The sequence below is a fragment of the Bos javanicus genome, chromosome 4 (genome assembly GCF_032452875.1).
Source record: "Bos javanicus breed banteng chromosome 4, ARS-OSU_banteng_1.0, whole genome shotgun sequence".
In the NCBI taxonomy this organism is placed as follows: Eukaryota; Metazoa; Chordata; class Mammalia; order Artiodactyla; family Bovidae; genus Bos; species Bos javanicus.
This window is the reverse complement of record NC_083871.1, coordinates 43,617,200-43,645,117: the sequence shown is the minus strand read 5'-3', so window position 1 is coordinate 43,645,117 and position 27,918 is coordinate 43,617,200. Positions and strand designations below refer to the sequence as shown.

Here is a 27,918-nt window from a genome sequence, read left to right as displayed (position 1 = left end):
GGTTTTAAATTGAAAGTTGATCTATCATCCAAGAAAGAATTTTGTTATTTTACAATAATACTTAGGTTCTGGTATTCTGATGAAAAAAAAACTTAAAAGCAAGCAGGTAGAATGCTGTAATTAGAAAAATGACCATTTCATCTCCATCTTACAATTTGATTCAGTTTAGTCGCTCAGTCATGTCCGACTCTTTGAGACCCCATGGACTGCAGCACGCCAGGCCTCCCTGTCCATCTGTACTCAAAAGATATTTATGGAATAGAGGGACATTAAGACTGAAAATAATGATGAAAATAATGATAATTAATGATTCTTTTTTGGGTCTTTAGATATGGTTTCCTATTTGGCATACTGGAAGTTGTCTCATATGGCAAGTTAAAAATAATTAGCCAAAGTTCCAGTGAGGGCTTCTTACTTAAGCTGCAATTATATTCTGAAATGAAAAATCATTTCATTTCAAAAATCAAAGTCAGTTCAAAAATCAGGGAGCAAGAACACTGACTAAAAGAGATGTTTTGTTACACTGATACCTACAGAAAATGGAACTGCATTTACTAAAATACTGTTTTACAAATGATCTTTACAAAAATGTATTCATTTCTCATCTGTAAGTACAAAATGAAGAAGATCCAGGCTGCTGCTTATTATCACTTGATAAATTTGAATTTTCTGTGATATTTACTCAATCAGGTTTTAATAAAATAAAGCAAATAGATGCCATTCATCTGTAAGAAATGTACTGAAGTGATAAAAGAAAAACAACAAAAAATGTCAATGGCAAAGCTTTTTCCTCTTTTCTACCAGAATTTCAAACTGCCTGTAAAATGAACCCTCTCCACTAGAAAACATCATCCAAAGACAAGCTGTTATTGTCCTGGTGAAGCACACATGTCCTTTATCAGTCCTTGCACAAGTTGGAAATAAAGTGATTAGAGATAGTCAGGAAGAAGAAAAACAAACAATTATTACGCTGCAACATTAAATTGAAGAGCTCCCCAAGTTACTGGACCAAATCAGTAACTAAATGTCATAGGCAGTGACAAGAAAGATCTCATTTTCTGGCTGTCATATTTTAGGGAGTTGAGAGCTGCAGTCGTCAGTACAGCAGCACAAAGAAAAATTATCTGTCTTTGCAGTAAATGACTCACAGTGGATTTGCCACTGGTTCTAAAGGGAGAAAGAAAGACAATCATTGTTTAAGTCAATGCAAGTGGTCCCCGGGTGAGTGAAGGAGTCAAATACATTAACAGAGTACATTTCTATTGCTTCTGGATGTCTCTTTCATCCTCTCCAACAATGTTCTTTATCTTTAACACCACGAGCACATTTAAACCCAGGGAGTTAAGACGACTTCCAACGATTGGCTTTGAGGAATAGAACTGATTCCACATCATTTTTCTACTTGGCTGTCTCTAGACACAAACGAGCCTGTCTTCTTTTCAACAACACTTCCTGGTATGGAGCATGAATAACATTGTTTTAGAATAATATAGTAAAATGTCAGAAAGTGACTAAATACCATGTGCATTAAAAAAAAAAAAACTCACTAATTTCCAGTATCCCTGACTCATCCTTCTGGCTTACAGCCAAATGAATATACAAAATTCAGTCACTTAATATCTACTCAAATCAAATAATTAATTTTTAGGTTTAGCTTCTGTCTGTCCTCACCGGTCATACTGGAAATCATCACTGTGCTGACTGGGAGAGAGAGTCTGGGAAGGCAGGTGTCATTGATAAAGTCCTCCAGGTTGAAGTAGTTTTGACAAGAACAGTCAAGTGCTGGCCAGGAGCTGCTCCTGGTCTGCAGACCTATTAATGATTCCTTCACAGTGCTGGCCTGCTGCTGCTAAGTCGCTTCAGTCGTGTCCGACCCTGTGCGACCCCATAGACGGCAGCCCACCAGGCTCCCCTGTCCCTGGGATTCTCCAGGCAAGAACACTGGAGTGGGTTGCCATTTCCTTCTCCAATGCATGAAAGTGAAAAGTGAAAGGGAAGTCGAGCAGTCGTGTCCAACTCCTAGCGACCCCATGGACTGAAGCCTACCAGGCTCCTCCGTCCATGGGATTTTCCAGGCAAGAGTACTGGAGTGGGGTGCCATTGCCTTCTCCACACAGTGCTGGCCTAGAGTTTATTAAATGATTATTAAAATTAATTGGCAATATTTTTAAATAGGGAGATTTTATAGAAAGCTGGATTTCTAGTTTCTCTTGAAATATTTGGCTCCTCTGTCCATGGGATTCTCCAGGCAAAAATACTGGAGTAGGTTGCCATGCCCTTCTCCAGGGGATCTTCAGACCCAGGGATCAAACCCATGTCTCTTACGTCTCCTGCAGTGGCAAGTGGGTTCTTTACCACTAGCACCACCTGGGAAGCTTCCAATAATCAATTAGAGTTGGGCAATTGCTGCCCCCTTGACTGAGTATGAAATGTGCAAAGCCCCACAGTCTCAACTACTCCCCAGTGTCTCCTGTACATTCCTGATTTACTCATTTACCCATGGAGTGAGGAGCATGTAGGCAAAGAGACTTGTTCAACCAGAGCCCTTTTTTCCCTTCAAGATCACCCGGTGGGTATCAGAACTCTCAGACTCTGTAACCAAGCAGCCCCTGCCTGCTTTCAGGGTGTGCCTGGGTCCCTTCTCAGGACTGTCCCACAGACGTATGACAGCACTGCAGATGTGTGAGTCTTAAAGCATGGCTGAGGCAATGGGGACTGTGCATGGTGGAGCTTAGATACGTGCGCTAGAGTGTCCACAGGCATAGTGCATCCCTGTAGCGCCCTTGCCATGTAAGGGGCTGGCCCACCCACAGGCATTTGATTTTATGTACACCTGCTTTATGCTCAACAGGGCAGACAACTTATTTAAATGCTTATAGACAAAGAATAAGGGACTGCATTTAGAACCGACAAAAAGTATAGCAGTCAGGAGCAGGAAATTCACCAGTACCCTGCTGCAAGTCACTTCAGTTGTGTCCGACTCTGTGCGACCCCATAGACGGCAGCCTGCTAGGCTACCCCGTCTCTGGGATTCTCCAGGCAAGAACACTGGAGTGGGTTGTCATTTCCTTCTCCAGTGCATGAAAGTGGAAAGTGAAACTGAAGTCGCTCAATCGTGTCCGACTCTCAGCGACCCCATGGACTGCAGCCTACCAGGCTCCTCCGTCCATGGAATTTTCCAGGCAAGAGTACTGGAGTGGGGTGCCACTGCCTTCTCCGCACCAGTACCCTAATCACTGACTAAACTTTTCACCCAGTTGTAAAGAAGACTTTTCCCTTTCTCAGCATCGGGCCAATAATCACTTTCCCTTCAAAGTGAAAGTCGCTCAGTCATGTCCAACTCTTTGCGACCCCATGGCCTATACAGGCCATGGAATTCTCTAGGTCAGGATTCTGGAGTGGGTAGCCTTTCCCTTCTCCAGGTGATCTTCCCAACCCAGGGATCGAACCCAGGTCTCCCACATTGCAGGCAGATTCTTTACCAGCTGAGCCACCAGGGAAGACCATGCTTTCCCTTAGGTGTTAGCGAAAAGATGCTGATAGCTTTAAGATGGACTCTAACAAGTTCTGATTGAGTCATAAAACTTTCTTGTACATCAGCTCTAGAAACTCCTCAGAGACACTCTTCTCTCAGATGAATAGCATGTATTCAAAATAATGTGTCACTATGTCGAGCATCTCAAAGCTGAGACATATAAATATTTATACTTTCAGTGTAACAATTAAAGCCACTCGTCTACTATCCTTGGGGAAAAAACAGCTAAATACTGGAGCTAGTGGCATGGATAAGACAAATCTCAAAACTAGTTTAAGGTGCAAGATCTGTACTAAAATTATCTGATAAAATTGGATACATAATTGGATGTTTTCATCCTTTACTCCACAATTTCTCACTTTCGAGTGTCTAGTTTGCCATTGTCTAATTGAAAATTTTGCCTTTCTATTTTTAGTGTGTTATGTATGTAACATACATAATGTATATGTTAACATTTGAAGCAGGTTTCTCCGTTATTTTCATTTTTGCTCAATGTAACTAACTGGTCTATATTTCTCATAATCAATGTTTTTTTTTTTTTTTTTCCCTCTTGAGCATTAGCTAGGAAACCACTGCCTAGGGTCTTCTGAGGTGAAGCAGGACATTTGAACAAGCCGAAGCAAGCATAAGGCTGAAGGGTATAATCTCTATGACCTTCCTTCTTTCAGCTCTTTTTCCATTACAGTGCTCCTTTATGCAAGAAGTGGGTGACACTGCCTGTCTTCTTGTTCATCTTCTGTCTCTTCATTATTTAATTGCTCATTTGCCTCGGCTTTGAACCATCTCATCATAAGCTAGGCTTGTACCCCCACTGCCTTGGCTTAGGAAAGCATAATAATTTTAACCATGATAATAAGAACCCTAGAAATGACATCTCCATTCCCACATCCATTTGCAGCTATCTCTTCTCACTGTTGAAGAAATGGCAGCTATGAAGAAAGGCTGTCTTCCTGTGCATATTTTTAAAATCTGTCCCATCCTATTTCGAGGCACTGACTTTACTATCAAAGTATCCTTTGCTGAACTTAATTGTTTTTAATACTCATAAAGCTTTCAAGGAAGAGTGGGTTGAACTAACTTGGAAACTCTTCTGGTGTGAATGAGCAGTCTGCAGTAGAACGTTTTCAAAAATTAAATGCACTTGAAATGTACTTGAACGCCTAAATGAGTAAAGTTGCTAAGAACTGCATCAAAGAGTATCTTCACGGAAGTCACACAATCCACAAATTGCAAGAATACATTTTTGCAGTATTTGGCATACACTCCAATAGCTTGGGTTGATTAGAACAAAATTTAATTTGCAATGATCAGCTGGTGGCAAGAAGAGCATGAAATTATGTTGCTGCACTGGTTTTTGCACTTTGCAGTATATTTCCTTGTAAATCAAGCATCTTCCTAATTTATCTTTGGGTTACAGAACATATAACACAGCAAACGTTTTATTAAAAATCATTCTGGAGGGTGAGAGACAGTTAAATGTTAACCAAGCAAACACTGTCTTCCCTCCTGGCACCTCGCCCAAGGATAAGGCATAATTCAAGGTGCTTTACCTCACTGGGTCAAGCGGTCTGCCGTGAATTTCTGAAGATGAATGGCACCTCTTAGCAAAAGCTCCGTATGATACAAGATCCACAGCAGTCTCTATGGGTAAGGGCTAACAGTACTTCTGACTTAGCCTTTTAAGTGATGGCTCTTGTTCTAAATCTAGTTTCTAGAAGACTCAAAAAGGATTTTTAATTTGACTAGCAAACCTTATCTTCTTGAGTGGTTTAGAGCCTGTAATTAGCTGGTGGCCTTTTAAAAAATTCAAACGTGTGATGATAATAGCACATGTAGAAGAGTCCTTATGTTAGGGAGTGACATTTGCTAAAGGTTGGTCTAATGGCTTTGAATTCACTGGACATGGGGTTGGTTGTAGAGCGTGGAAGGGAACTGGAAATGGTGTAAAGAAAGAAGCCCTGGCTGGAGAGATGGGTCTCTGCGTGATCACTGACTCACTGCAGACCACAGGGTGATCTACTGAACCCCTGGGCCTTGATTTGTCATCTGTTACATGAGGGATTTCACGTTGCTCTTTCTAAGGTCCCTCCTAATTCTAGCATTGATCATTCTGTATGAGGAGCGGTAGGTAGCTAAGCAAAGAGGCCAGCAGACTCACGGGGCAGGTGACGCCAGAACATCGTTGGCGCTGTCACAGAGAAAAACACTTGTGGTTTGGAACTATATTCCCAATGTTACTGAGTGCTCAGATGATTAAAAAAAAAGTATAATGCTTGTAATGAACATAATTCTTACAAATATAAATCTTTTTTGGGGGAGTTGAGACATGGTAAAGAGAGATAAACTGAATCATCATAATATGACTAAGAGGGCTGATTTTAAAAGTATGTCTTTGTGGATTCTTTTATGAAGCTGAGAAAATGGTTGCAAAGGGAATAATTACTTCTAATTTCTCTGTCTCATAACTTTGGAGTTATATGAACTGTGTTTTCTCAGAGTAACATATAGCTGTATTTTTCTAAATCAGGGTAATCATTCCATTGTTACCTTTTATCAGGCTCTACAAAGGAAGCTAGTTTTCCATCCTCGTTGCCTTATTGTAGTATCAAAACACTGAGGTTTTTGGCTTGTAAACACAATGAAGAACATTTTCAGAATCTATATTTTTCACTACTATAATGTTCTTCTTATAACTAGCACCTACTAAAAAGCAAAGAGCATACACATCTTAAATTAGTCCCAGGCTTTGCTAGGAATTTTTTAAATGACTCCATGGAAAATGTCAGCCTCAAAGACTGCTTGCTGCTGCTGCTGCTAAGTCGCTTCAGTCGTGTCCGACTCTGTGCGACCCCATAAACGGCAGCCCACCAGGCTCCCCCGTCCCTGACTGCTTAGAAATGTATTATACTAGTGAGGTGAAAGTCTGCACTTTCAACTTCATTGTTACATGTGGAATATCTAGGTTGGTCTTTTCCCTCATAATATGGAAACCGATTTAAAATGTTGTTTCCAGTGTCCTGACCACAACTCACAAAGCATCACATCACCTAACCCCCAACTCCTGCTGCTGGTTCGAGCTACCCACCTCCACATAGCACCTTTCTTCTCACAGTGAGGTTGACCTGCCCATTCCGGGCTGCATGGTGCATAAGGTCGATGACATAGCGGTGGGTCTTTCCAGCCACTGGAATTCCATCCACATAGACGAGCTCATCTCCTGGGTGTAGGCGGCCATCTCTGTCAGCTGAGCCCATGGCGATGACGGCTCCAATCAAAATCTACAGAAGCAATGAGAAGAAAAGAACATTTATGTTTTAAACTTTCTTTTTCCTTCCTATGTATGTACGTATGTATGTAGTAATTTAGTGGAAGCTTTTATACTCTCTACCCTCCATCCTAAAGGAGATCAGTCCTGGGTGTTCAGTGGAAGGACTGATGCTGAAGCTTAAACTCTAATACTCTGGCCACCTCATTCAAAGAGCTGACTCATTGGAAAAGACTCTGATGCAGGGAGGGATTGGGGGCAGGAGGATAAGGGGATGACAGAGAATGAGATGGCTGGATGATATCACCGACTCGATGGACATGAGTTTGAGTGAATTCCGGGAGTTGGTGATGGACAGGGAGGCCTGGCGTGCTGTGATTCATGAGGTCACAAAGAGTTGGACATGACTGAGTGACTGAACTGAACTGAACCCACTGAGTATGTACTTCAAAAATGAAAAATGAGAGGCTGAAAGGATGCTGTTCTAACTCTTCCAGGTTGCTAACTCCTCTTAGAGAAACAGCTGTTTTGAACTTGCTTTTCATGGCCATAAAGTTTGGGGGACACTTGCTAACTGGCTCATAAGTTACCACCCTTAACTCCAAATGTCTGATGCTACTGGCACTGCACATGGGCTCTAAAATGAAACAAACTAGCTCCAGTTCTTTATTTGTGTGGCCACAGGCAAGGCCTTTGCACCTCTGCAAGCCTCAGTTGCTTCACCTGCAAAATAGGACCCATTCCTATTTATGGAACTGTTGGGAGATGTGAAATGAACAGCACATGGGAAGCATGTGACTTTGCTCAGGGCACATAGTGAGCTCTTGAAAAGTGTCAGGGGAAACTGACTGCTGTGTATTATTAAATTCAGATAAAGGTTCAAAATGCTTTTCGTCTTTTAATTTTCATTTTGCTTTGAAAAGCTGGAGGTAAGGAGAAAACAAAACAAAACAAAACAAAACAAAGCAGAATTCGTGGCTGACTTTCCCTGGACAGTTCATTTCAGTCGCTCAGTCAAGTCTGACTCTTTATAACCCCATAGACTGCAGCATGCCAGGCTTCCCTGTCCATCACCAGCTCCCGGAGGTTACTCAAACTCACTTCCATCGAGTTGGTGATGCCATGCAACCATTTCATCCTCTGTCGTCCCCTTCTCCTCTCACCTACAATGTTTCCCAGCATCAGGGTCTTTTCAAATGAATCAGTTCTTCTCAACAGGAGGCTAAAGTATTGGAGTTTCAGCTTCAACATCAGTCCTTCCAATGACTATTCAGGACTGATTTCCTTTAGGATTGACTGGTTGGATCTCCTTGCAGTCCAAGAGACTCTCAAGAGTCTTCTCCAACACCTCAGTTCAAAAGCATCAATTCTTTGGTGCTCAGCTTTCTTTAGAGTCCAACTTTCACATCCATACATGACTACTGGAAAAACCATAGCCTTGACTAGATGGACCTTTGTTGACAAAGTAATGTCTCTGCTTTTTAATATGCTGTCTAGGTTGGTCATAACTTTCCTTCCAAGGAGGAAGCACATTTTAATTTCATGGTTGCAGTCACCATCTGCAGCGATTTTGGAGCCCCCCAAAATAATGTCCCTCAGTTGAACAGTTTATCTACTTTAAAAACTCAGTCAAATCTTCTCCAGGGACTTCCCTGGTGATTCAGTAGCTAAGACTCTGAGCTCCCAGTGCAGGGCGCCTGGATTTGATCCCTGGTCAGGGAATTAGATCCCACATGCTGCAAACAAGAGTTCATATGCTGCAATGCAGACTGAAGATCCTGCATACTGGAGAAAAAAAAAAAAAATCTCCTCCAGATTTTTGCTCTGTTTCTTTGAATATTTTCTAGGAACACATCCCTACATGTCCCCAGTTCTGCCTGCCGCCTGCAACGCTCTGCTGTTTAAATGACAACTATACCAGGAAGTTTGGAGGTACACATTTGGGAAACGTGCATACTGTCATAAATCCCTGAACTGGGGATTGCAATGAAAGGCACAACAGGGTAAGTTTTCTTACTTCCCATTAGAAACACTCCAATTAGTGTCCATTAGCAAGGCTTTTTTTTTTTTTTCCGGTCACAGAGGAAAGACAATAGCACTAAGTATTTTAGTTTTGCTCTTAAATCTATAATTTTTCCAACTCATGGACAATAGAGTTCAAAGGAGTAGATTTTCTTTTGCCAAGCGGCTTAGGCTCACAGCATCTGAAAGCAGTGGCTATCATTAGTCTGATACTATTACAGAGACTATATTCGAGGTTGTATTTTAAGTCTTTATAAAATGATCCTTTGTTCACAGATTGATTTCTTTCAGGCACTAATTTCTCTCAAATCTCAGATCTGTGGACTCCAGTTAATTTGCAGTTGGTCCATCGTGACCAGCAGGCTTCCATGTCTTCAGGTTTGTCTTCCTACTTGGTCACACTGCTCAGTGTGGTCTGTCAACACAGCCACCAGATTTGAATGTCCAGGCCTTCTCAGTTAATATGTGAAATTATGGTCTGGAGAGTTTTCTTTTTCTCCTGAGGACTTCATATTCTTAGTTCACTGAATAGGAATGAAAACCCACCCTCCCCCCACCATGGCTATTTTTTCCCCATTCCCGAGGGATGGGAATAGGGAAGTGGGGAGTGGGTTTGCTCCCATGCTGAATATTGGTGCTCTGATGACTGATTCACTATTGCTGCCATGGGAATCCCATCTCCGGCCTTGGATTGACTGGGCTGTGCCCATTTGCTGTAGGCCAGCAGTCAGGCAGGCTTCTGATATTTTCCATTTTCCCTTATCATCATGCCAGCCTGAATTTATGAGTTTCTTTCTAAACATGGTCCAATCTATTCTTCAAAAGATTCAACCCACTATGGAGCACTTCAAAGATTTAGGAAGTGCTTTGTGCAAAAACCAGTTAAAATGAATGTTTATGTTTTTCCACTGCCCTGTGAAGAGCTGCATTTGGCTGGGTTAGCCCAAAGAAAATGCTTCAATCTTTAACTTTCCTGTGTGCCTCAGTGGGAGAGCTTACAGCTAGGAATAGAGAACAAATGGCTAGCGAAATTCTTAGCTTAATTACCACCATTCAGCTGTAACTTTGATTTTAACTCATGAAAAGGAGTAAAAAAAATAGGTTACAACTAAGAGCTAACATTGCAACTGGGCCCTCTACAAAAATAGCAAAAACAAAATTTCACATCGGAAAATTCTCATACCTCTCCCTCTGCGGGAAAACAGCAAAGAAATACTCTTGAAGTTATCTTCTGTATGACTAGTTTAATAGCATCCATTAAACAGAGAATCCCAGTAAAACATCTGTTTTTTCTATTTGCTTGCTGTGATATGAAGTACTCTCCTCACTAGGTAATTCATTTATCTAGCAAATATTCATGGAGTCTAGGGATGCTTCTAGGTGCTAGGAACCCTTCAGTGAACGATGAACAAAATCCCCATCCTAAAGAGTCATTCCAGTAGTCAGACAGTAAAGACACAGAAAAAAAATATGCTGTGTGTTAGTAGGCATGTACTGTGGAAAAAAATACACCAAGGTAGGATGTTGGGTGGGTGTCAACTTTGTGGCTGAGGTGGTGTTAGGGCAGATTAGAGCAGGACTCATTGAGAAGCTGACATCTGAGCAAAGACTGAAGTTCACTGGACACACTTTTTTTAAACTTGAAGGTTTAATCTTCAATCTTCAGTTTGTTCCACCAAATCTTACAAATTCACTTATAGTGTATTCAACATAATACTTCAACATAACTTATTATATATATTGCATAATTATTATATGCATATATATTATTATATAATTAGATTGTATAATCCATCCTAACTTGTTTCAAAAAAAAAGTTGCTATGGTTAAGAAACAAGCTTGAGCTGAGCTGAGCATGGGGACTGGAGTGGCGTTAGGGCTACTCGCCCATGAGTCACATACAGGAGCCACACTCACTCCTTCCTTCAGGAGCTGCTGCCTTTGCTGGGAACAGGCTGACCACCTACGCTGTCTCTGCTTCTGGCTCCCACTGCTGGTGTCCTTTAGCCTTTGGCCAATTTGCACCTTCATGTCCTGTGTTTCACTTCTGACACAGAGCCAGCTCTGTGCATCTATTCAGGCAAGAAAATAACCCACTTTTTTCCCCTTTAATTCAAATATGCTTTGTACACTTGACACATTTGAGTAGTTTATTTCCTATCTGCCACTGGAACTGCAGGGACTAGATAATCTATGATTCCTTCTTACACTGTAACTCATATTGACTTCCATAAATATATATATGTATATATATTCTTATGTTCATCTAAGTTCTTGAAAACATACCTCAGAATATCTGATCCTTTGAATCAGTAGTTCTCAAACTTTACGGTGCACATGACTCACACCGTGAGCTTGTTAGAATTCTGCCCTTACCCTGAGAGCCTGATTCTACAGGCCTGGAGTGGAACCTGAGATTCCACATGCCTACCAAGCTCCCAAGAGGTGCTGGGTGCCCCTGGTCTCTAAATCTGACACACTCTGAGCAGTAAGGTTCTGAGTGTTCTCATTTGGTCTGGTGGCCACAGAGTGATGCACTGGTCATGTTCTATGTTCACTGAAGGACCTTCCCTCCGGTGCCTGGCTTGGGCCTCCTGCTGCATCGCACTGGTCACTTTCCAGGTCTGCTGAGTGCATGGTCAGGGCTCCCTAAGCCATTAGTCTATATTTTCCTTTTGGCCTTGGTGACCCCTGGCTCCACTGGTTAGTGAGCCTTCCCAACAAACACTCTACTTCTCACCTCCCTCTGACCTCACTGGATCCTTCAACCTCTGAGGACACTTCAGCCCCACTCATCAGCTTTCTCATTGGTCTTGAGAGAGTTCTTTATCCTGCCTCTCTTGCTTTGGCCCTGAAGAAACAACTCTGCAGAAAAACAGATCAAGAAAGACTCTTTTCTTCCCCAACCTTCCCCCACCTCGCCCCGTCCCCACCCATTCTCCAAACAACTGATCTGGCCTTATCTTTTCAACTGTCTTTTCTAAAAAAGCAAAAGAAGCAAAACCTCAATAGCTCTACTTTATCTTATAGGCTGTAGGGGCACAGAACAAAATGAAGTATTTGATATGAAATAATAGCAATTCACATTCAAGTGGCTGATATCCCCGTAAGCCAGGGAGAAAACTAACACACACACACGCACACAAAAGAGAACAAAAACTAAGAAACAAACAAAACCCAAACCACCTTTGCAGTCCTTTGAATTAGGCTTTAATTCTTTCCCAATACTACCTAATGTCAGTCTAAACCCAGCAAGTCTGATCTTCAGTAATTATAGCCCAGGGCAACTTGACAAGGTGGCAAGCAGATTTCAGGCTCTTGCTTTCTGAAACTTTTTCACAAGTTTGCACTGGACCCTCATGCCAAGGCCTACGCCTATCATCAGCTCTCTCTTTCCATGCACGTTTTTTCTCCACACAGGCCTTTCTCCACTGCAGTGTTTTCCAAGCCTTTTCATCTCAATGTCTTCCCATCTCTTTTCAGATCACAGCTGGAAATCTCATTTTCATTCCTTTGTGGCAATTTTTTTTATTTCTTTCTATTTCTATTGTTATTTAACTGTGAAAAGTATTTCCTCTTGCAGGAAAAATGCCCATACACTTTGTTTGAGCTGGGGTCCTGCTGTTCATTATTTGCTGAAAGCCATGCTGTCGTGTTTAATGTGCATCATGAGATGTCAATACCATTTCATCTACATGGAGGCAGAAACCCGTTTGATATAATTTATGAGACCTCCTGTGGTTCGGGACTAAGTCACCTCACATGCCTCTCCCTTTGTAGCACAATAGCAACTAAATGAGGCTAGTGCATTTTGTTTGCATGTTATCTCTGGACTTACAGTGAAGGAAAGCAGGAAGGAAAGGCACATGGGAGATCTTTATGGTAGATTCACCTTTCCTGACATGGTCTTTCAGAGGTGCAACATTCTGGCCTTCAAGACATTACATTCTGGCTTTGAAAGCAACAGGGAGATTTAGGCTTCTACTTTATGGTTTAACTGTAAAATTGTAACTTGCAGCCTGATTGTGTTTTAAATTATTCAAATGAAAGAATAAACCAGAGTAAATCCAAATAAATGCAATAAGGATGATCAGTAAAACTTGTAATCTGAGGAAGCTTATCATAAATACTGGATGCCTGCCCACTGGAAGGGAGAAAGGGCAGGGAGCACAAAGTCAATGTTCAGAAGGGTTGGGAACCTGATATCCTGTCTTCTCACCCAGTAGAAAGCTGTCCTGAGGCTGGATAGTGACCATACTGCACTCACACACCTGAGCTTCATTCTGAGCAATATGTGTTTCATTTGGGTAACAATTCCATTGCTTCTGTTGTTACTGCTTTTGTGCCAGGCTAAGTTCAACTAGGCCTTTCCCTTCTTCTTTTTTTTTTTTTTTTAGGCCTTTCCCTTCTTGAACCAGCTGATGCTATGCCTTCCCTGTGACTTAGTCATGCAATCCCGTCTACCTCTCAAGAGGGGGAGGCGTGTGAAGGGAATACGGTGCTGTGAATATGGTGCTAGTTTACCCACAAAGCAGACAAGCATGAGCCTGTAGGGGTAGGAGTGTTCAGCAAAGTAAGAAGAATGGTGCATCTCAAAGACTGTATTGAAATAAGCATTATGAGAAGAACTGGAACCTTGTTATTTCCCCTTACATTTATTTTGCAGTTTAACCTTTTACTTGCATTTATATATAGGAAAGGACTTGATTGTATTTCAGGACCTAAAGACCAATTATGAACCTTTTATGAACCTGACTCAGTCTTGTGTGTGTGTATTAGTTGCTCGGTCATGCCCAACTCTTTGCAACCCCATGGACTGTAGCCCCCCAGGCTCCTCTGTCCATGGAATTCTCCATGCAAGAATACTGGAGTGGGTAGGCATTCTCTTCTCCAAGGGATCTTCCCAATCCAGGGGTTGAAACCAGATCTCCTGCATTGCAGGCAGATTCTTTACCGTCTGAGTCACTAGGGAAGCCCAACTTAGTCATACTAGGTACTATTTAAGGTATTGGAGAAGGCAATGGCACCCCACTCCAGTACTCTTGCCTGGAAAATCCCATGGATGGAGGAGCCTGGTGGGCTGCAGTCCATGGGGTCGCTAAGAGTCGGACATGACTGAGCAACTTCACTTTCACTTTTCACTTTCATGCATTGGAGAAGGAAATGGCAACCCACTCCAGTGTTCTTGCCTGGAGAATCCCAGGGATGGGGAAGCCTGGTGGGCTGCCGTCTATGTGGTTGCAAACAGTAGGACACGACTGAAGCAACTTAGCAGCAGCATTTAAGGTACATCTTTTGTATCATAAAACACAATAAGTGTTTTATTGCTGTTATTTCAATACATTGTCAGAAGTCTAGCTTTGTTGGTTTTTTTTCTGTATATTAATGAGCACTGTTATTTTATGTTTTCACTCAGATGTATTTATACAGAATTTCTTCAGAGCCCTTTCCATATCCCCAATATTGTGCCAACTGAAGCTGAGTTCATGAACATCCTCTCACTGTAATCACCTAATTCAAATCTGGTGAGACTGCAGTGTTGAACTTGATTTTACTTATGTTGATCACCATGTTTTCTCTCCCCTGTAGTTGCGATCGAAAACATACACAGTTCTGTGGTTCTGAGTCATCTCCGCACATACATCTTCTGTCATATTGCATGTTTATCTGTGAGCTGCTGCCCAAATAGACTGGGGATCCAATACAATTAAATAATTCAAGAGGAATCCAATCCATTCTAAGAAAGAGTAATGTCTCTCTCTGAATGAAATGTGCATTGATGTATGATGATATACTGGCATGGAAACACTGGCAAGTTTTGGAAACTTAAATAGCAAGAAACACAAACCTCAGAAAATTTTATGTGAGTCCTAAATGACTTTCTTTTTCCTATCACACTGAATGATATTTCATCTCAGCCAAACATATACAATATAACCCAAAGTGTAGAAATAAAGATAATTCAACTCACAGGCTGTCCAGGCTCATCTCCCCCGAGGATTCTGAAGCCAAATCCAGACTCCATCCTGCGAAGGTGAACATCCAGCTCCTTATAATCTGGACCTGGCATAAAGGAGATCCCATTGAGTAATGAATCCTGCCTCTTCCCCAACCCCTGAGGAACTAGACACACCAATGATAAATTAATTTCGTGGATGTGATTAATGAGAGTGCTGTTAAGAGTAGTGACGAGCACAGAAATAATAATAATAATAATAATAATAATAAATATATATATATATACAGTAACAAAAAAGTACACATTCCATAATTAGGTAGTCTGGATTAACAGTGACCAGCCAAGGACATTACTAGCGTATTGCCATAGGCAGAAAGAGTACACACATTTTCTGAGTGGGAAAAAAAAAAAAAAAAATCAATGCCTCTATAATTCTTTATTCTCCTGAAATCATTGAGATTGCCCTCGAAGACTGGCTGCCACTTTGGGGATGTTACTCTGATCAGGATGATTGTTTTAGAAGCATGAGAGAACAGATGGCGACACCCTGGAACTACCTGGTAAAGGATAGTCTGCTGCTGCTACTGCTGCTAAGTCGCTTCAGTCATGTCTGACTCTGTGCGACCCCATAGACTGTAGCCCACCAGGCTCCCCGTCCCTGGGATTCTCCAGGCAAGAACACTGGAGTGGGTTGCCATTTCCTTCTCCAATGCATGAAAGTAAAAAGTGAAAGTGAAGTCACTCAGTCGTGTCTGACTCTTCGCAACCCCATGGACTGCAGCCTACCAGGCTCCTCCAACCATGGGATTTTCCAGGCAAGCATACTGGCGTGGGGTGCCGTCTAGTAATTTACTAATAGCTGTTTATGATTTGATGTGTCCCATTTAGTGTGTGTGTGTGCACGCGTGAGCATGTGCATGCTGGGGGATATAAACTTACACTTAATAGAAGTTGTCTCTTTTAAAATTGTTAAAGTTAGAAAACATAAAATTGAAACTGTTCTCTATTGAGGTTTGAGTGAAGTTTTAATTTTCTGAAAAGCTCCTTTAGGTTTCTCATAACTTATTACTAGAAATTTATGAGAGTCTAAGTGAACTCTTATCCCTCAAACAATTTAAAATGTGGAAGCCACTAGTAGATTGACTGCTGACTTCATAAACACATTCAAAATAAAGCTGATGAAAAAAAAAAAAGAAAAAAAAGAACAAAATAAAGCTGATGAGGGATACTTTTCTGTAGTTAGCCGAAAGAACGGAAATGTACTTAAAAAAAAGCTGAGAAATTCCTCTGAATGTCATTTTCAATTCTAGAATAAATAAGCTAAAACCATAAGAAATCTTTTGACTTTTAAAGGAGCATATGATTTAAATAGGATTTAAGCTTCTCCCCGGCCCTTTGAATCTTCTTCAGGGGCAAATGTCTCAATCACGACTGGGTTGTGCACACTTTAGAGTGCACACTATTAGGATGTTAATCAATAATCGGCAACTTTGGGGAATACTTATTAATGCCATCCTTTGCTTAAGAAGTATTTGTGATCTCTGGGCCTTAACGGTTTAAAGGAGGTATTAAAACTGACAGAAGCAATTATTCAGTTAAATGTTAAATTCTTATTATTTAATCAGGATGGTTTTGGAAATTGGGATGGGACTTCAGATGAGGCTCCTCATGGGACAGGAAGCTATGTCTTAGTCATCTGGACATACGGTGAAAGTCATAGTTGGTGGTGGCCTGGCAAATCTTTTCTAGAGTCCATAGTAAATGAAGCTGCTGAAGCGGGACAGGAAACAAAGTACAATGAGATGGGGCTCGCCTTTGTGCCCTCCCACCACACGAGGAAGGCAAGTCACTCACTTCTGAAATTTAGGCATACGCATGTGTCTAGTGCTCTCAAGGGGAAAAAAAATGCTGAATCAGGCACCTATGTACATGTGTATGTATCATCCAAGACCATGACTTTCATGTCCTTCTATGGCCAGACGCACGTAGAACCAAAGGCTTTCTCAGTCAACGATGAATATAAAGCTCAAGAATAAGAACCAACTGCATTTCCACATCCATTAGTCATCCTTTATGAACTGTATAATCATTCATATTTTAAAGATAAGACAACTTAGCAGAATTCAGTTCCTATTAAACAGTTAATTAGACTCATGTGGTAAAAGGAAAACGAAACCTTTGCCCTATACTCTACGAGTCTCAGTTGACTTTTGAGCTCAGTTTATCCTGAGGTCTAGAACATCATATGTGAAACCACGTATTGGGGAGTGTGCTAAAACTTCAGGACTCTGGAGCAGGTAGAGCAGCCCTACAAAACCATTGCAGGGATCTATACTCCTCCCAAGGGAGGCATAAAGACAAAGGCAGACGACAGATGATGCCCAATCACTGTTCAAACCTCTAAAATGTGGTTATGGTATGACTGCTCACATCAATCTCTCCTCTAGGTTACTTTAGGCTTAGTGGACTCTAGACCATACATACATACATACATATATATATAAATTACAAAGAGAGCATGATATACTTCTGTCACTTAAAATGACAGAGCTAGCATATGTTTAACCAGAACCTGCCATCTAATTGTAGATATTCTCATTTTTGCATTGCTGCTGAGTATGGTGAGAAATTGTTCCTCCAGTGGCTTTAGCACCAATCCATATTGCATGAGGAGCTCTAAAATGAGTTTACTGTGTGATCTGTTTTATTTGCTAAGTGAAACTTCCCCCCAAGGAGATGCTGAAACTGTAACAGTCCCAGTAATGGAATTTTGAGATGTGACAACGTACAAGGGAGTTGTCTTGTGTCAGAGAATCCTGTGATTCCTGGGAGAATTGGAAAGCTTTTCCTTAATGAATGATTCAGGACTCTTTTTTAATTAGGAGAAAAATACAGATGTTTGCTAGTTTTATTTAACTCTGAAGAGGTAAGCAGAGCACATATTGTCTTTCCCCTGTTCTTTGTGTGCACTTTGGTGACATTGCGATCTCTTGACTATTGCAGATCTCTTGACTGCTCTGATTTCAAACATGGGGCAAAACACGCCAACCATGTCATCTTCACCTTCCACTCTTCCAGGCCGAGATGGCTAGTTTCATGGTACATGTACGCATAGAGAGAGGCAAAGAGAGACCCATTAGAGTAGTCTGCCACAGATGTGATTTATTTTTAACTTTTTTGTTAATTTTGGAACACAGACTCAGAGGCTGCAGGGCATGGAAACCTAAGAGAAATAGTCAACTGGATACAAAAGTTTAAATGATAGATTGTGCCTTAAGGCAGTAGTATTGTGTGTGTGTGTGTGTGTGTGTGTAAGGAAAATAAGAGTTTTCAGAAAGACAATTTTTCTTTGTTTTCTCCTTCCTTCCCCCTACCATTTGAGCCTGGCTTTAGAAAGTAACTAAAATTACATGCACAAAGCTTGAAATGTTTCTCTTTCTCCCCACTTTGTTAGCTTTCTTGAAAGATTATGTTTCTGCTACTTTTCTTCAGTTGCTCTTCTGGTGTGATGACATGTTTAAAATGACTGTAATATGCTTTATCTCTTCCCCTGTCAGTGTAAGGACTTAAAGCAAAAAAGTTCAAGGGCCAGTCTCCATCCCACTGTTTCGCAATCCTCACTTCTCTCTCCAGTTGGTTTACAGACCATGTACCCAGTAGGTTGTTAGATGAGGCGGTTGGGTGAACACTCAGTGGGACCTGAGTCGCTCAATGTCACTCAGTCATGCCCCCACCAACATTCTTTTTTTCTTTCTTTTCTGCCTTATTTTTCCTGTATTTATGCTCTTTTTTCCCCTTCTTTTTCCTCTTCTTTTTTCTGTTTGAAAAACCATCAGAGGTGCTCTCAGGTATGGCGTGGTGCAACTCAAGGTGAGGCAGTGGTTGTGAAGAAATGGACTAAAAGACTCAGAAACCTTTTTGGAGCTGGTGTTCAATGGCTAGCCATGGCCAGTGTTGCTGGTTCTTTAGAGGTGGGTCTTGGGATCCTCAGGCTTTATGAAATAAAACATTTGAAGATCCTTGTCCCAGGTGGGACTTTGCATGACCTCTGGGACAAGCTATGGGGATTGAATTTACAACTACTGATAAATCCTGGGATCTCACTAATATTGAAAAAACTATATCCAGGTAGCAGGGCAACCTCTGTCATAATAAAGAAAAGCATCATTTCAAAAGCTGATTCTTATTTTGCATTAAGACTCCAGGAAGACTTCACATGCTCTATGTACCCTTGGTCTAGCTTCTGAAAGACATGGTTTTATGCACAATTTCAGGGAAAAGGATAGGTGACTGAACACAACTGATTAATTTTGTGAATGTATTCAAGCTTCAAAAACGCAAAGAATGGCATTTTTATGGATTAATTTGGCACATGGGATGCTGCTGTAAACATGTCAATTAAATTCTGGTACTTGAATCCCCTTTCATGTTTTAATTAAACATAAGCACCATGGGCTTATTACCACAGTCTGGCACAGAGAATGAATTCATTAAATATTTTTTCTACTGGAAAAAATGTTATTTATTTATTTTTTGCTTTTCCTCATAAAGAAATCTAGGAAAAACAGTACTAGGAAGGAACAAAGGTGGTTTCCAAAGAACTCCAGATACAGAATAAGTTAAACAGGAATTAAATAACTTTTATTGCTCAAATCTAACATTACCAGATCAATAACTAATACATATCTGCCTTAAAAGAATCACTTCTCTCCACTTTTTTCTCTTTATAACCTTTGGTGATATGAACATGGCCAGACACGGTTTAGCCATAGTAGAAGCCATCTCCCACTCTGCATATGGTTCTCTTCAAATACCCAGGGTTTTCAAATTAAGTCAGATTTTCCCATCCTAAATACTCCCCTGCTCTCCCCATCCTTTTCTCTCTTGGACGCAAGCCTTCCCTCTTTCCTCTCTGACTTACTCCTGCCAGTCTGGTTTCTGTGCTCTTGGCATTACTGAACTGCTCTAAGGTCACTGATGACATCCTAATGACCAAATCCAATGGCCATTTTTTCTTTGCTCATTCTGCTTGATTTCTATGTCTCACTTAATACTGTGGACACACCCTTTATGATTCTTGATTTCTTTTGTTTCTAAACAAGAAAAGATCTCCTTCCAGAAGCAATTTCTAGTCTTGATTTCTGTGGTACTCCATATCCTGGTTTTCTTGGCTTTAGGTGGAGCTGTCCACTCAAAGGCCCTGACTATGGATTCATTGTTTCTTCTTAACATTCTACCCTGGTGATGGCATAATTATGTTTGTTTGTTTATAATATTCCATTATGAATAGCTTGCACGAGTTGCTAAATAAATGTGTCTTAAATTTAATTGTTTCCGATCTAGTGAACCTGATAAACCACAATACTATTCTACTATTGAGATTTCACTTAGCTTCCTAATTACATTAGGACTTCCTACCATTAATTTTGCCTAAGCATCTTATGCAGTTAAATTTAGCAAAATACCTTACAATTATAATAAACAGATCCAAGTCAAAATCATGACAAATAGCTTGATAAAGAACATTTTATAAATATGAGAAGTAGTATAGAAGATCTATTTATTCTGGATGGAGTCATAATTTTTCAGAATAGTTTCCTAACTTGTGTGGACACTTAACAAAATATTTGAATTGGTTCTTAACCTGAAAATCTGGATTGTATGGTAGTATAATACACTCAAACTATATTAAAACTTTCCTCTTTCAAGTAATATATATTTTGGAATCATTTTGCTCATATATCAAGGTTATGTAAGTTATTACATAAACGTAGTTCTTCTCTTTCTTCTTTTGGCTTTAAATATAGTACATTCAGAAGCTGAGAAATGCAGAAAATGTGCTTGTTGTGGCCGTAAGCTAAGATTCAGAATCTCAAATTAAATCTTGCCTTCATTTTGCACCTGTAATTACTAGGTCTCATTTTCCCTCTGGTTCTAAAATACTCTTAAAAACTACAAAGATGTTATAGTTGGTATAAAATATATATTATTATACATATAAATTATGTTTAATTTATAATATAATATATATAATTATGTTTTAAAAAATTTCAGACAAAGCTAAACCAAATACTTTATACATTATCTGATGACAAAATGCTGAGCAATATCTCCCATATTTTCTACAAATCCAAAAAAATGACATGGAAACTTATAGAATGAAATGATCTCAAGCACATATATCCTCCAAGGGGTGTTAGAACATGCTGAGATGGATAATGAGCTGTCATCATGGAAACACTCTAGAGATGTGTGTTGTGAGCCCACAGACCTGAAATAGTACTATTATTATGAAACATTCTTTTCTACAAATGTTTCGGTATTCTGTCTGGCTTTCAATCTAGTGGTCTAAATTGCTGTTCAAAGTACTTCTTAAGAGTAGGAAGATCTAAATCTTTCTTTTCTTCCTTTATTTCCATAAAATTAAATATTTCAGCCTAAATCAAATTAATAAATATTTTTTCAGAATAATTAGGTCAAAAACATTTAAGTAATTTAATTATTACTAAAAGCTCTTAAGCTTCAAACTATTCTATTCTAACTTAAAATACTATTAAAATGTAGCACTTTATAAGTGGCATGGTTTAAAAAAAATAAATGGTTATCAGTATTTAACTGATGTGAGAATAATTTCATTCTACATTAGCAAGTTTATAGTAATTTTTAAGTAAAGTAATTTCTAGTAAGTTCTATGGAAATGTCTAAACCGCAAATCTTTTCAGATACTCTAGCTTATTTCAATTATCTGGTCCAGTGCTGTTCAATGTAAACAAAATGCAAGCTACATAGGTAATTTAATTCTAATAGCCATATTTTAGAAAGCAAAAAGAAACAGATACAATTTTAATAATATGCTTAACCTAACATATCCAAAATACTATTTAAGCACTAACACAATAATTAGTGAGATATCATATTTTTCTTTTTTTTGGTACTAAGTTTTTGAAATTCAGTGTGGATCTTACACACTTCTCACAGGACATCCAAACTCAGAGAGGCCACATTTCAAGCACCTAGTAGCCACAAGTGTCTAGAAGCTTCTCAACTGGATAGCATGATTTAGTCAATCTGATAGCTTCTTTTGGTACTTGGTGTTTTAATCTAGTCTTTTACTAAAGCATTTTATGAAAGAACTTAATGAATAAATGATTGTTTTCCTTTGACTTTTGTTTCTTTCCTTGGCTGCCATATAGGTCAAATTTGGTGAGAATTGCCCTCTACCTTAAATATACGCTTATGTGGGTGAGTGAAATTAGCATGGCGATTATATACTAAAAAACTGATACTACTCAGAAGAATGATTTGTTACACAAAATGGAAGACGTTTCATTCACAGGACTGTGAGTACTGAAGAATACTTGCCAGAAGAATCCATTCGAAAACTGGTCCTTGGTGGCACTTGTTCTGGATGGGAAAATGGGGAATTAAAATTGAAATTCATTTATGGCATTTAAAAATTCATCTTTTTTTTTTGGTTGCAATTAGAACTCACCCTCAATCATTTTCTTGTGTTTCATGATTTTTTCTCTAAAATCCATGGAGTTAATGGACAGATTTACCCTGTTTTACGTATATGAATATGTCTATAAATGTATCTCTTTCACATGCAGGAAAATACCTGAATTCTTTTAGATTAGAATGGAAAAAGAAAATCACCATTTCCAAAGATTAAGCTTTGATTTTGATGATAAGAGTGCTGATTTGAAAGTAAAGTCAATCCAGAACCCAAAATATGCACATATCTTCGAAATCACACATGATATTGTGTCATCAAATATCAAAATGGAAAGTGAAAACTTCAATCAATAATATGCTGATTTATGTACACCAGTCCAAATATTTTGATCTTTATAATTATTTGGATAGTAAGTTATATATAACTAGTTGAATAAAATTGGTTTATTTTAGCAATAGGGATCCTTTGAACTATGATACTATAACATGTTACATATAACATAAAAGTTTATGGACATGAGTGTAAAATACTGTATATATTCTATAATGTGCATATGAAATACTATGGAAAAATGGGTATTTTATCATTAAACTTAAAAAATTAGAAGACCAAGTTCTGATTGCTTTCTTACTGAGCTTTGTTTGCTTCACTATTCAACACTGAAAATGAAATAGAAGCCTCTTGAGGGCGATGACAGGCTTCCCCAGGGTACCCTGCACAGCTAGTCTCACTTGGTGTGGGGAGAATGAACCTCCCTGCTAGGCAATCTGCATTTTCACAGGAAATAAGCTCTCCAGCAAAACTGTTGTTTTTTTGTTTTGTTTTTTTTTAATCTCCCTGTTTAGTGTAACTGCTTAGGATTATGAATTGAGAAATATTCCTTAATCATAAAGATGGAGCTATAACAGGGATGGAAGACTGTGCCCTTCTAAATACCTCCATTAGTTGTAAAAGTGACATCATAATCTTTATACTATCCTAATCTCACTAGGACCTACTTGCCATCCAGCAATTACACTCAGTTTACTGCAGCCCTGATGGTCTCATTTTTAATCACGAAAGTACTTTGGGTTACATTGTCAACTTGTGCTACCACCAAAATGCTCTGACAAACTAACGTTCAATCAAGGACTGATTTTAGAATTTACTTCTCGAATTTCCATCCCCTTTTATCCCCTGTCTGAGTCCCAGAGCATTAAGTTTTAAACCAGTGAATTAAGTGAATTTATAAGCTATCAGATTGAATCTAATTTCTAAAATACAGGGGAAAAACATGTCTCCAACCTAACTTTTATTTCACTATCATTATTACTTAGCTATTTCTTTCTCTATTAAAAGGAACCTGTTAGAAATATAATACCATAGTTATTTACAAAGTTACTGAAAAATATTATTTTTGAAATTAGATTTCCCAAATAAAATTTACATATGAAAAACAGCAAGCACACTTAACTGGATTTACTGACTCCTTTACCAACATACTCTAACTGCAAAGTGATGCACAATGTGATATATCAGAAACTCCAGCTGAAAGGCAATTTTTTTTCACAGATTAAACCATAACAAATTAAAGATAGCAATAATGATTTTTCTGAACAAGGTATAGGAAATTAACCTTCATTGTACAGTTGCGGACTTTTTTTAATGCTCATTTCCCCCATGGAGTGTTTTTTTTTTCTTTTTTCTTTTCTTTTATTTCTGACTGTGCTGTATGACATATGAGATCATAGTTCCCTGACCAGGGATTGAACCTGCATGCCCTGCATTGGAAGCATAGAGTGCTAACCACTGCATTGCCAAGAAAGTCCCAACAGAGGATATTTTAAATGATGATGTTATTAAATTTTTCTGGTCTTTTTATGATTCTAATGTTAAAGTCACTGGTAAAAGTGTCTAAACATTTACATATCATCTTATTTTGATTTTTCACTAAGATAAGGTAGTGTTCCAGAGAACACTTGTGGGTAGTACTGGACTGCCCACAGGCCACTGGACATCAGCAATGTCCAAGCACATGTGGCCAGGGCTTGATTTAGCTGTGTTCAGACATGTGGACGTTCTACAAACCAAGGTAGCTGTTTATGATTACTGAATAGCTGCCTGCTGCTATGGAAGCCATCACTTTATCTAAACCTTCCCTAAACTATTGGTGTTTCCAGTTTGACTGTCCTGAATATTTAGTCACAAGGGCAAAGGAGACTGGAGACAAGAAGGCTCAGCAGAAGCCCTTGCGTGGGCTGTGGCACTCTGGCTCTGAGCTCAGTACATCTTGTGCATCTACCTTGTGTACTGTGGTTCACACTTCACACTATTGGTTTCCATTTAGGGTCTCAAGTGATGTGCTGCAGTGAATAATATTTTTACACTACCCCAGCTTTCCAAATGGCTCTGCCATTAGGATGGGAGACAGTGCTAACTACAACCCTTGCTCACTAATAACAAGGAAAGAGCAGCAGAAAAAAAGAAGATGGTTTAGAAATACAACCACCCATTTAAGATGTTATGAATTACATGTGCTTTATAATCCCAAAAGAACTCCACAATGAACAACAAAAGTGCAGGATAAAAGCCATAGATGTGAAAAACACAATGGTCCATTTTTGATCAGCTATGAATTATAATTTCATTTCAAATAGAGTACTAAAAACAGTCTTGTAGCCTTCCTTCATTATGCTATTTAACTGGCCTGTGGTTGCTCTTGATTGCTACCTTCAGCACAAAACTCATTGCTTATTACGGATTAATACTTCCTCATTTCTCGAAAGAAAAATTGATTGTGTGAGCTCATTTTGAAGAAATTCCAGAGGAATTTCTGTTCTAAGGAGGTCCTACCAGAAGGCACATTATACTATATGGGTCCCTCACTCTTTTACAATCCTACGTTTGAGTGATGTCTTACTGCAAAAGAGTATGGACATGTTGTACCTCATAAATTGTTTATTTATAATAACCAAGGTTCAATGTGAAGAGAAAAAAGTTTGAACAACTTCAGTCATAATTCACCTTGGGTTCCTACTAAGGGACACAATCATGAGGGAAGAGTTTCAGGGAACAAGGGGTTTTCTTCTCTCTCTTTGTTTTCACTGGCTTGCCTGCTCCAGCTTCTGAGATTGCAGTGTGGAGTGTGTTCAGGAAATGGCCCCATGAGCTGAGGGGACAAACTCTAAAATAAGTTTGAATTAGAGAAAAATGAAGCAGCAGGACATGGCCCTCATTCCTAAATTACCAAGTTCCTTGGCATGATCATAATCTTATTTTGTAAGATTCCAAAATGAGCCATACTCATTTCTTTGGGAAGCACTTTGTATTCCCTTGCATTAAGAAGAGGAGCCAGTATGGCCATTTTTCTGCAGTTATGTGAGTACAATCTGTCTTAGGAGCAGAAAGACAGACAAAGTTAACTCTTTTTTGGTCCTGTGATTATTGCGACGATGAATCTGATTTATTCTCTGTGATAAGAATGAGAAGTTCTCTTCACTTAGATTAGTGAAGCTCACCACCTACTTTATCTACTTAGTTTGCCATGCTCTGCACTTGTACATTTGCATAGTTTCCTGGGTATGGAAGGAGTTCTCTGGGTGTTGGGCTACCAAGACAAGTCACTGCATACATCTTTACCTCAAATTGGGGATAAAAGATGTATTCAGGGAGCCAAATAAATCAGTTTAAAAGAAATTATTTATCTGATTAGGCTTTAAAATTTGTATTCACAGCCTGTATATTTAGATATATCCTTTTCTTGGACAGTAATGATGTCTATCTCTTTAACAGATTGTGTAGTAAAGGAAAGTCATATAATTTATCATTCAATGAGGACAATCTGCAGTGTTAAAGGGAGCTATTAATTATACCAGGACAACACAGAGCAGGGCTCTCCCAGGCAAATGGCATGCACAATCACCCTAGATAGTCTTGGGGTAAGTAGGACATTATAAACTGTCTCCTATTATATTAGAAATATGTGGTTGAAACATGATGTAAACACATATAGAGAACAAGTGGCAGGAGGAGATGGGAGGGCAGAAGGCAGGAAGGACCTTCAGAAATAGTCTTTTCCCCTCAAAGTCAGAAATGGTATACGGAGCCCAACATTTAGAATGTTCGCATACAAACCGACACAGTTCAAGCCTTTCATCTTGTGACTGCAAAGAAAATTAAAGTCCCTCTTTCATGAAATTTGTGGAAAAAAGACAGAGAAGGGAAAACTTAAAAATAGCATGGCTTATCTCATTACACAATGGTGGGTATTTTCCTCTGCTTTCAATTAAAAAAAATCCAAGTAATGGAAACAGCAAGAAGTCAATTATCAACAGAGACTGTTACACAAAGGAAAGTGAGATTTATGTAAAAGACTTGGATAGGGATGAGGGTGGGTAGATTTTTGCTGTTTTCTGGGAATTTCCAGTAATAACATAGGGTGTCAGCACTTGAAAAACTAACATGAAAACCCAGAAGCCCCACTGGTCAAAATTTCTTTTGGAACTTTTTAGGCATGGTTCTTCTAGTATGTTTATAAGCTTATGTGGAATGAAGTTAATCAGGAAAATTTTTCTTTTTGTGTAGAGCTTGCCAGTAAGAACTAACAAGATTTTGATAGTTAAAAGATGTTTAATGCAAGACATTCTTCTGATTAAATATCAATTCTGAACATGGAACGACCCAGAGGGATGGTACAGGGAGGGAGGAGGGAGAAGGGTTCAGGATGGGGAACACGTATGCACCTGTGGCGGATGCATGTTGATGTATGGCAAAACCAATACAATATTGTAAAGTTAAAAAAAAAATCTCAAAACTCACATACACACATAAATGATGGGTCTAATTGTCTAGTTATATTTAAACTATTATCTGTACCAACTGCAACATTTTGCATGTTGAAATACTGATAACGATTCGCTTACATAATAAAAGGTCATTCAGGAATTGCTTCTCTGTTTGTGTCCCCACTTTCACCGTAAGCCTCATGTGAGTGGAGATCATGTCTTGTGATTTTCCTCTCATGGCGTGCCCAGCCGAGTTCCAGACACACACTGTGCTTCATACAGTCTTGTGGATTGATGTGGAGCCTGGGGCTGCCACCTCTGGGCACTCTGCTTGATGCTCCGCAATCAGAGGCATTGCCTGGCCTGCCAGATGGAAGAATCTTCTCTTTCTCAAGTCCCATGTCATCATAAGATCTTATGAGGACCCAAGGTGTTTCTAGCTTTTCCTTTCATAAGCATGTACCTGCCATGTTCTGTTTCCTGTGGCTCTAGTATCCTATGGTTGTCTATGTTTATTTAAAATCACAGTATGTTTCCTCCCAGGAATACATCTTTATTAAGATGTCCTGTGCATGCACATTAAAATGTCAGCATAATCTAATTATGAGCCAAATGAGGCACAGCACCATTTACATCATTTGATAAGTTTCCATCATTTGCAGAGGACTAGTAATTTGAATCCAAATACTTCTTGACAGACTGGATGTAACAAACATTCTGTAGCTCTGCAGAGTAGAAGCTTGTGGGTGCAGGTACACTCTTTTATTTGGTAACTGCAACCCAGTTTTAAACATGAATTTTAAAAAATCTGCTCAGCGTTAGATTTCATTGTAAAAGAGGATACCATGAGGTCATCACAGGTCAAGGAAAATGTGAAAAGATTTGGTTTAGACACTTTGGTTAGGATTCCCTTCCAT

General features: G+C 39.4%; 1 protein-coding gene across 14 annotated transcripts in view; it reads right to left on the bottom strand.

The window, feature by feature from the left end:
- The window catches only part of MAGI2 (membrane associated guanylate kinase, WW and PDZ domain containing 2), a 1,471,158-nt gene that overhangs the window by 172,938 nt on the left and 1,270,302 nt on the right, over nt 1–27,918 (bottom strand). For 10 of the 14 annotated variants that reach the window (XM_061413833.1, XM_061413836.1, XM_061413834.1 and 7 more), the window contains 3 exons: nt 22,145–22,186; nt 14,795–14,886; nt 6,621–6,813 (listed from right to left, as the gene is read on the bottom strand). In XM_061413833.1, the coding sequence (XP_061269817.1) occupies nt 6,621–6,813; nt 14,795–14,886; nt 22,145–22,186 (327 nt within the window). The remainder of the gene's footprint in view (nt 1–6,620; nt 6,814–14,794; nt 14,887–22,144; nt 22,187–27,918) is intronic. The other 4 variants (XM_061413837.1, XM_061413838.1, XM_061413841.1 and 1 more) reach the window with 1 other exon arrangement.